Below are 10,800 nucleotides of genomic sequence, written 5' to 3' on the forward strand. Positions count from 1 at the left end.
TATGGAATTTCGCACTGGAGTGCTGAGCTGGCTCAGCATGCGCCTTAACGATTTTGAAACGAAAGCTGATCTGGATTGTCGCGCTGGAGTGCTGAGCTGGTTCAGCATTCGCCATAATACTTTTAAACGAATGCTGATCTAGAATGTCGCGCTGGGATGCTGAGCTGGATCAGCATGCGCCGTAATACGTTGAAAACGAATGCTGATATGGAATGTCGCACTGGAGTGCTGAGCTGGCTCAGCATGCGCCGTAATACGTTGAAAACGAATGCTGATCTAGTATGTCGCGCTTGACTGCTGAGCTGATTAAGCATTCGCCTTCACGCTTTTGAAACGAATGCTGATCTAGAATGTCGCGCTGGAGTGTTGAGCTGGCTCAGCATTCGCCGTTATACATATAAAACGAATGCTGATCTAGAATGTCGCGCTGGAGTGCTGAGCTGGCTCAGCATTCGCCTTAGCGATTTTGAAACGAAAGCTGATCTGGATTGACGCGCTGGAGTGCTGAGCTGGTTCAGCGTTCGCCATAAGACTTTTAAACGAATGCTGATCTAGAATGTCGCGCTGGGATGCTGAGCTGGATCAGCATTCGCCGTAAAACTTTAAAAACGAATGATGATGTGGAACGTGCGCTGAAGTGCTGAGCTGGCTCAGCATTCGCCGAAACACTTTTAAAACGAATGCTTATCTGGAATATCGCGCTGGAGTGGTGTGATGTCTCAGCATTCACCGTAACAGTTTTAACATGAATACTTATCTGAAATGTTGAGTCAAAAGCTGTGCCAGATCAGCATTCGTAATTTGCTGAGCTGATGTTGATTACTGAGCGGTGTGCCAACTTATTGTTTTGTGTGATTTTTCTGTTTTATATGTTCTTAAAAATCATCCATAGACTAAATACTAAATGCTTCACGAGTCTAACAATGAGCACTTAAATAGTATGGCTACGGTAAACATTTCGAAATACAATGTATAAGTCAAAATTATTTGACGAAACGGGGCGTAAAGCGTTAATAGAGTGCCTTCATACAAAACCAATGTAAGTGATCACGTGCATAATGAGAGGAAAGTCAGCGAAATAATCAAGATGTGAGTATAAAAAGAAACGTTTTAGGTCAAAATTAGTATAACTGTCAGCCCGACGCATTTTCGGAATTGCCTTATTTGTTTGAATCTATTGGTAACTCGCCAACCTTACAAAGCTGTCCGTAAGAACACTGTAAGTGCGGGTAATATTTCGTCCATTGACCCGCCTCTGTACTTTTGCTTAAATTCATGTTTAGACAAAAATGACGTGCATCCATAAATTTAGTAAGCTTACAAGATTATCAATTCCACTAAAGTTTAATATTGTATACATCGTTTATATATATATATATATATATATATATATATATATATATATATATATATATATATATATATATATGTCATGTTACCATTTTTTAATATTTTAGGCTCAATAAGTCTGGTATAGGTTAATTATATGACGCATAATGTTATATATAATTAATGTTAAAAGAACCACACGACTTACCATAAAATACATGTGTGCGTTCAAAGCACTTGCATAACGTATTTTGAGCAATACTACTATTTATTACTATAATAAAGCAGATAGCATGTCAACTCACGAAAACTGTGCTTTTCCATATACTTCATAACTTCTGACAAAATTTCGAAATTATGATAAATTAAAGCTAAAACAAATATCACTCTTTAGCAAAATTGAAATGTTTTAACTTTTGTCGCACACAACGCAAAACGTTTTTCTGAAACATGAATGAAACTTGAGCTGTGTCCTTTCATAATAAAACAATCCCCATTTTAACTTGCGCCGCGCATAACTCAAGATGTAGCTCTGCTACATGGATGAAAATTAATAAACATAATGAACTATAATTTAAATTCTACCACCGCAATAGATTCGTTTCCGGGGTAATAGCCTTTCGTGTTCCGCCTTATTCCAAAAATAATGTCGTCAAGTATTGAGACTGTAAAACATATTAACTAGAATATATAATACAGATTTAATCTTGAATGAAAGGATAGTTTCGGCTTAAAATATCATTGACACAGTGTTAGCTTATTGATGCAATAGCCAACAGCAACATGTGTTTCGTGAGCCAGAATGAAAACATATGTGCATGTTCTTCTATTTTGTCGGCTGTACTCTTGGTTGTCGACTAACACAAAAACAAAAGTTAATTAATGTTTAGCAGTAAAAATACCACTGAATCAAAAAGACCAAACTGTTTTTATTCTATGTCCATGCGTGTATAATAGAAATAGCTCATGCAAATAAAACGTGCATAGTGACACCCAAACACATATAAGAGATTTAAGTAAAATATAACATATAATATAGTGTTTAATGAAAACCACAACCGATCAACAGCTGTACATTTTGTGTGTATTGCAAACCCTGAACTGGGCTGTGTTGGTGATAAGCAAATGCGGCATCGTATACAAGTATATAGATATATAGAAAAGATATACTAGTACGTGTATGTATGGTACATGATGTAATCATTTATAATGCAGACAACAACAGCAGAAAAATGGACAAATTATATTCCGATTAAAAAGAGTTATAGTTTCATTTATCTATATACGCTGAGATGGCGCTTGTGTTCTGCGTTAAAGACGAAAAGGTACCAAGGTCATGTGTGAACTGCTTTTTCATTTCTAGCCAAGTATCCTCGCTCTCTTGAAGTTGTCGGGAACCAGTCACCAAATAATCACATTTATTGCTGATATTTTCAGTAACATTTCTATAGCAGTTTAGTGCTTTTTGTCCGTCAAGCATATGGTCAGTTTCCCGAAAGTCGTTGTACTTTATTCCCGGCACATGACTGGGAGCCAGACCGTAGAGGTAAACGTCATCAACCCAGAAAAATGGCGTCATCGTGGCAGCTCTGTAAATTGCCGGAATGACGTCATTGGTGAATAAAACCATAAAACCACTGCAATACTCAGGATAAACGTTCTTTCCCCGGAAATGGTTTTCACTCACATACCACTTACTTTCTTTCTCTCTAATTATCGGCATCGTGTCGGCATAAATATGATTACACAATATTTGTTTCGTTTTGTTCTGAAAATTTGGTAACACACGAGTGAACAGTTTAAACATGTTGACAACAATATCGTCGTCGGTTTTTAAGATAAACTTTGCATTTCTACATCGTTCTGTGATCCAACGATATCCCATGACGCCCTTGTGAGTGAGGTTCCGGTATGCATCCCGGAAGTTCCCTTGCAGCATGTCGCGGTACTCCTTGAACTCCGCCACCATTTTCCCCTGAAGGTCCGCGTTCTCCACTCTCCCTAGCAGAAAGAGCACCCTGGAGACGCCGAGGTGCCGGTAGTACGTGTCGTTCGCCCACGTCCTGCGTATCGCCAGCCGCGACTCAAAGTTGTTCGGTGCCGTGTGCACAATTATCAGCACCGAGAGATTTTCCACTGATGAACACAATGTTGGATTTTCAAATGTATATTTTCCGTTTATTGTAACTGGATATTTTGCGCCAGTTGACGCATTTATGAGATGATCGAGTTTAAGTTCAGGCGTTATCGCTAGAAGTTCTAGTGACAACGTTGTAGTTGTTGATGGCGCTACCGTCGTAGTCGCATCATTGGGAGTTTGTGATCTAGTAACTACACCCAGACCGGTCAGTATCGACTGGATCCCAAGCTTTTTCCACTGAATGGTCGTTGTAGGTATTTGTCTCGTTAAATTCAGAATGAACATGAGAGATACGATTGCTATTACAAAAGCTGTCATTGCGTTTCTCTTCGAAAAGCGCAGATACACCTTGAGAACATTAAAACCCAAATTCGGTCCGGCAAGTCCTGAGCGGTTTTCCATTCGACTCGCTGTTTCTTCACAAAAAGAATCTGCAAATACAGCATATCACACTTCCGTAAATTTAAAGTAAAATCATAAATTTATGATTGTATTGATGTTATATTTTATTTTACATGATGATGATGATGATGAGGATGAGGAGGAGGAGGAGGAGGAGGAGGAGGAGGAGGAGGAGGAGGAGGAGGAGGAGGAGGAGGAGGAGTTTTACACGCTTTCAGTTTAATATCTGAAAGCATTGCGTATAAAATCTCCGGAAAACGGTACCTGTATTAAACATTTCTAAGTCCAATCATATGTCGGAGTTTTAACCGATTGTGATTGTTTGTGTTGATAATTGTGAAAGTTAAAATGTGTAGTACATGATGAACATTGTATAAGGAATTTACTTTAAAACTGTAGAGGAGGTTTGAAATCAAAGAGGAAATACTATTATGGTTATATGTATGCCATACTTAATTATACATTTCTTAATAAAGGTTTTGTATTGTCAAAGTTTGCTTTCCTTCTTCACCAAGCATAATACATGTCTGAAATATATGGCTTTAAATATGGGTGTGAATTTCAATGTTTACAGCTCTATGTTTCAGAAAGTTGCTGAAGTACTTGTTTTATACCATAAATTTAAATCACAAAATAAGATTATAAGCAATACAATCCATATGGAAAAGTGCCATAATGAAACACAATCGGGCGGGGAGAACCCTCCCACGTCTCTCCGCCCCCCCCCCCCTCCGGTTAAAAATTCCTGCGTATGGCCCTGCTGTAGATGGATTTTTAGCCCCGGGCATGCAATTGACCTGTATTCCCGATCTTGGTTCAATAAAAATGCTCAATTATCGAAAGTAAACCATTTTGCTAGTGGCGACTCGGCAGCATTGTTGTAAGATTGAGAAGATAAAACGTTGACATTAAAATCTAACATATTTGCTTAAAAAGTATTCCCTTCATAATAAAAGTTGATTGGCATTATGATATCAAACATGCTGTCGTCCGAATTAGTTCTAACTTATTTACTAATATTTTAGCTCGATTGCATCGAAAGCATCAGGCTTATAGAAACTCTCTCGAGACCGTTTCCTGGGCATATAACCAGGTGGACATTAAATCGTCCGAATTAACAAATAAATAAGAACCAATAATACATTGCGATTATACAAACATATGGTTAGTCTTTGGAAATAAACAAAAGGAAGAAAATATTATGTATGATGGTTTCCGATTTATTTTACTTTTTACTTTGACGTGAGAGCTAATAACGATAAACATTAATCGCGCGGTTAAAGTTGTAAATGTTCACTCCGTGTGAAATAATTAAAGTGGTCCCAATGTGTACAAAATAAACTTCGAGCATGTGAAATTACTGGTATATACCAAAAATAGAATGAACAGTAGTTAAAAGGAGGCGAGTGGTTTAATGAATTATTGTCAGAGAAAATCAAAAGTCCGTTAAATGTGAAGACCATGTTGCCTTATTTATGTACTTTACGTACGTGTTTTTATACCACCAATGTTTAAGCATTGTAAAAATATTGATTTGATAATATATGTATGGTGTTGAAAACACTTGATTATCTCAAATTATTTCACATAGACCTAATATTTTTATTGCATACACGTTATGATCTGCATACAGATAATTATAACATGCTTTATATTTTGACAACAAAAGCCTGAAACGATAATACATCAATATAGAGATATATAAATATACATACAATTTTCCAACCGCAGTGTCCGAGTAGGTAAGTGGTCAGCCATATATTCAAAATAATCAATTGAATTGGTTGTGGATCGCAAACAGTCGCTCAAGAACGCGGGCGTATCAAGAATTGACAATACTAGATGACACTGGTTGTTCAGGCCGCTATCAGGCCCGTACCCAGGGGGTGGGCCCAGGGGCCCGGGCCCTCCCAGCTGGCTGTTGAGTTATGTTGTTTTTTTTAATAATGGGCCTACTGCAATTTTTCTCTCCTGAAACACAGTACACTTTCACTCAATACAAAAGAGCAGACGTGTTTTCTTGTCCCTGTTAATCAAAAGGATTAGCGCTAATTTACTCGCCGGTGGAGATAAGCCCTAAGGCAATGTTTTCTTATCTCCTTGTACCCACATCCCCGCTCAGTCAATAACCCCTTGGGATCTTGAATGCTTGATTAAACAGGTCTTTTGATTGACCAAAGAAAGAGAAGCAGCGAATGGAAACAACTGACACAGGAGTGCGTAGGTCTGGACATTGCTGACGTTAATAAATGAAAAACAAATAATCTTGGAAGCAATAAGGCGGCGATGTTGGTAATCGTCTTTGTCTAAGTCTAAGGCCCATAACTTCGTCAAAAAAAATAATGAACCGGAACGAAACTGACACCTCATCTGTAAGTCATGTAGCTAGACTCACACACCAAATATTGGGTCAATATCTTTATTTGAAAAAAAAAAACCGGAAAATGAAATGCCGGACGGATGGACAGACAGTCCGACTGCCATATGCCATCCTACCGGGAGCATAAACATCAACTCTACATTTGAAAGAGTTGCGTAAAAAACCTCCTGAAAACGGTTGTTATAGTTCGATTGGTCATTGTCGGCTAGGGTACTATTAAATGTACTCCAAAACTCTGACTCTAGGATAGGCGCCCCCCCCCCCCGGAGAGGTGCCACCTCAAAGATTTTTCACTGGGCGGATATATGACCCCTCAATGTTTTTTATTTGGCGGAGAACTTCCCTTTTGCTAAAAATTAGGGGGCGAAGTAATGTCGTCTTGTCAGAATTGATGACCCGGATAAGTGCCCCCTAAATTTTGTCTTCCCCTTAAAGTACACCCTGAGCAGATTGATCCTGCAGGATTTGTCTATTCAGGTGGTGCCTTATAAACGAGGAAAATTGTGTGTGTGTGTGCTGTTTTTTTTCCCTACGAGTATTCGTATACTAAATCACAGTGTGTGTAAGTGTGTTCGTGTGTGTGGAGTTGTATATCCGACCATTCGTTAATACCCTTTTAAATGATACACATGTATGTGCTGTTTATTCTAACTGATCCATCGAGAAACTTGACCGAACGTACAAGTCATGCAGAAACTGCGTAATTGTTTGGTTCAGATAGACGCCCTGCAGTAATGCTATTATTATAATAGCTTAAGCGTTTATTTCATTTTGAAATGCTGTTGAAGAACTAAGACAGATTTTAACAAACCCTTTGGATAAATACAAGTTAAACACAATCACAATTGATTTTGTTAACAATTAATCCACCGCATACTTTTAAGACCTAGGTCAAACCTAGGTCAAACAAATTACATTTCATAAGATCGGACCACTCTATTGAAGTCATACCATTAATACTAGTCTTATGACAACTCAACTATGTTAAATAATAGGATAAATACTTTTATTATGAGAACGGAAAAAAGTGAAGAGATCTCTCGCCGCATTGAAAAAGTTTTGATTGAAAATCTAAACATTTGCCGTCTGTGGCGTCTATTAAAAAAAGTTTGTAATCGGCATGGTCATGATTTTAATTAAATGAAACTAATTGAACATTGGCATACAACATGTGAAAATGCTCATTCAGTCCCGGTTAACTATTACTATCAATTCCTAATATTGGGCTCAACTGAAAATGCATATATTCGATGCTTTTCTGATACAACGCGGAAATAGCGTGAACATGTGCAATGTCAAGTAATCATGTCATGTCCATACTTTATTATAAGTTTTTTTTGGCACAAAAATGCACAAAAATGCAATCTACAGTTCGCGAACGGTAACTTACTAATGACTCATATGTCACTTCTTATGACATTAACCAATAAAGGTTTGTTTCTCAGAGCGCGATTCACATATTACTTCTAGAGCTGTAACGATTCACCCATCATTCGATTCGATTCGATTTCGATACCAAATGGTCCGATTCGATTATTTTCGATTCGATTCAAATTAAACTAGACGTTGCCTATTTTTTCTAACTATTTCATGTTTGATTTGTTCAGAGCATGAATTTATATGTTTGGTATGTGTTATTAACTTATTATGTTGTACATTTATAGTCTCTAATTTTTTAAATAAAATTTACAAACGCAACATTGTTTTATAAGTAACAAATTTATTGAACACAACTTCCTGTTGAGTTATTCTTAAATAACATAAAATGCATAATGTATCACATGTGTTTAACAGAAAAAAAAACAACATGTAAGTATATAAACAACTTCCAGATTACTTCTTAACAAAATGCACACAGTTTAGTAAACAAACCATATGGGTAACTTACGTCAACAATACACGTTTTGCAAGTTGCCTTTGCATCAGAACCTTCGCGAAACCCGAAATATTACCATACTTTTGATTTTAATTTTGACGGTGCGTCTTTCGGCGTGGTTGAAGAAGCCATTTGACCGGCTGATGTAATGCTCAGCATGTTATTCATTCATTCATTGGATGCCATATTGGCTATTGACCAATCACAAGACGTATTACAAATGAAAAGAACGTTTATACGACGGATTTGGAAAGTAAGGTTTAAATTGTGGATCAATCGTGATTGCAGTGAATCGAATCGAAATTGGCCGTATTGGTATCGAAATCGAATCGGCGGCGTTGAACCGGTTTTTCGATGCATCGAACCGAATCGTTTCAGCTCTAATTACTTCATCCCTAATCTGAAGCAAAATACAAAATAACATAAGTAAAATACATAGATTAAGTATGATGAAAATAAGGTGATGACAGAAGTTAACAAAGAATATAATGTTTTGTAGCATCCTTCAATTGATAATGACATTGCTCATTCATCAAATATTGCGATAAGGATAGAAGTAAACACATGAAGTATCCATTTAACATTGATATTTATTACAATCCATCAAATCCTACGATAGAAATTATTGTACATAAATACATTTATTTGTTTCTAAATTATTCCGTAAACAATTTGGATTGTTCATTCGTTCGTCCGTCGACTCGACTAGGACCACTCAAGTCATCTGTGGGTCTAGGACTGGCTTTGTCTGTGTGTGTGCAAATGGCTGCTGAGGCCGATCCTGGCACGGAATGTTCTTGTATAAAGGGGAGGAGTGGGACGTCTCCAGTTGGGCTTGCAACACGGGCGTTTCGGGCTTGCCTCTTCTCTGCCGCAGTTGTTTTGTTCGCCTCATACATCTTGGCGCCATTGCACATGGAAGAGCACCAGGTGGTGCGATAAATTGCGAATTGTTCTTACGGTAAGTGTCTGGGTTGATTGCAAACTGGAACAGACGAAAGTCCCAATGGGGGCACTGATCCACCATTTAAATTATTGTGAGGGGGCAGATATCCGCCTACTAAATTTTGACATGTGGCACTTATCCATATTTGCTTGGAGGGCACCTCTCTACCCCTTAAAATTAGGGGGCACCTCTCCAGGGAGCACCTCTCCGAGGGGGCGCCTCTCCGGATACCAAAAATCTGCTCAATATATGAAAGCGTTGCTTAAAAAACCTCCGGAAAACGGTTATTATGGAGAAAGTTCCAAACAAATGTAAGAGTTGTAGACGATTGTGATGGTTAATCTGTGTTGATGAAGGTTAAAGTGTAGTAGTGATAAACATTTTATTACCAATTTATTATGAAACTTTAGAGAAAATTTGAATTCAAAGAGAAAATAATATTATGGTTATATGTCAGTCATACGTTATTATACATTTCTTAATAAAGTTGTTTGATTTCTAAAGTTTGCTTTCCTTCTTCATCAAACATCACCCATTTCTGAAATACAAAGCTTTAAACATCGATGTGAATTTCACACCAATCTGTAAAGCTCTAGACTTCAGAAAGTTGATGATTTACATGTTATATTCCATAAATTTATATCACGAAATAAGTTTTTTAAAGCATAAAAATTCACCTTAAAAAGTGCAAAATTAAGAAAAACTTGAAATTCGGAAGCGGAGGCCGCTCCCGCACCCTCCCCGCTTGGGCCCCCCAAGTCAAAATATCCTGCATACGGCCCTGGCTATGATGAAGTAAATCTGGTGTTTGCCGTGCAACAATGAGACCGCGGGCGTATCAAGACTTGATAATACTAGATTAAACAAGGTGTTCAGTCCGCTATGACGAAGTAAATATGGCGTTTGCCGTGCAACAATTATGTTTCGCGGTTAGTTCATACACAAGCATGCGGCTCCCAGAAACCAATAAATGGTATTTCTCATGAAACGCACTGGATAGTGTTTCTGTTTAAACAGGCTTTAGTAAAGAGAATCTGTTGAATTTATAAAGGGCGAATGAGACATAGTGCTTAGATTCAACAGGGTCCTTTAACTGCACGAGATTTTATTTACATAAACGGACCAGTTATAATAACGGGTCACTGAAACGATTAATATTTACATAAATGTCATTTTAAGCAACCTTAGAGAAAGGTTTTGGATTTATCCCCGAAGATTCGAGTAATCCTCAAAAGGAGCATGAAACGTCGGTTAATTTAGGTGTCATTTTCTAGTTAATGTGAAAAAATATAAACTAGTATTATAATAATAATGTATTATATACTACCTTTTTTGTCTAAATAATCAAATGACAAAAGCATTTTTTTTTCAAAATGTAATTAAAGTTTGCCATTTAATATCTTCTACCTACATAACCTACAGCGAGTTACTAGTAATCGATAACATGACCTGGTAGGTGGAGAGCGTGTTTCCTGATTCAAACTAAGATAACAAGAGTGGCGCGAACCAACACAACTTTTATATTTAGTTCTTTAGTCAGAAAATATGGATCGATGTGTCCAAACTGCGGAGAAGGTTCTGCAAAACAACATAAATTGTAAATGAGCACGAAATTAAAGAAATTTGCAAAATCTACCGTTTTCGTCCAAGATAAGAAGTGGTACGCGAATGGCTGATAAGCCACGTCGGATTCAAGACTCAACTAAAGTCATAGCGACGTACATGAT

At 37.5% G+C, this 10,800-nt stretch overlaps 1 protein-coding gene across 2 annotated transcripts in view; it reads right to left on the reverse strand.

Annotated features, from left to right (window-relative positions):
* Positions 1-2,278: 2,278 nt before the first annotated feature.
* LOC127860973 (lactosylceramide 1,3-N-acetyl-beta-D-glucosaminyltransferase-like) overlaps positions 2,279-10,800 on the reverse strand; it is a 13,566-nt gene continuing 5,044 nt past the window's right edge. The window contains exon 2 of one of the 2 annotated variants that reach the window (XM_052399306.1): positions 2,279-3,900. In XM_052399306.1, coding sequence (XP_052255266.1) covers positions 2,600-3,871 — 1,272 coding nt within the window. In that variant the 5' untranslated portion in view covers positions 3,872-3,900 and the 3' untranslated portion in view covers positions 2,279-2,599. Of the gene's footprint in view, positions 3,901-8,784; positions 9,113-10,800 lie in introns of those variants that run through there. The other variant, XR_008039988.1, reaches the window with a different exon arrangement.

Source organism: Dreissena polymorpha, chromosome 15 (assembly GCF_020536995.1).
Source record: "Dreissena polymorpha isolate Duluth1 chromosome 15, UMN_Dpol_1.0, whole genome shotgun sequence".
In the NCBI taxonomy this organism is placed as follows: domain Eukaryota; kingdom Metazoa; phylum Mollusca; class Bivalvia; order Myida; family Dreissenidae; genus Dreissena; species Dreissena polymorpha.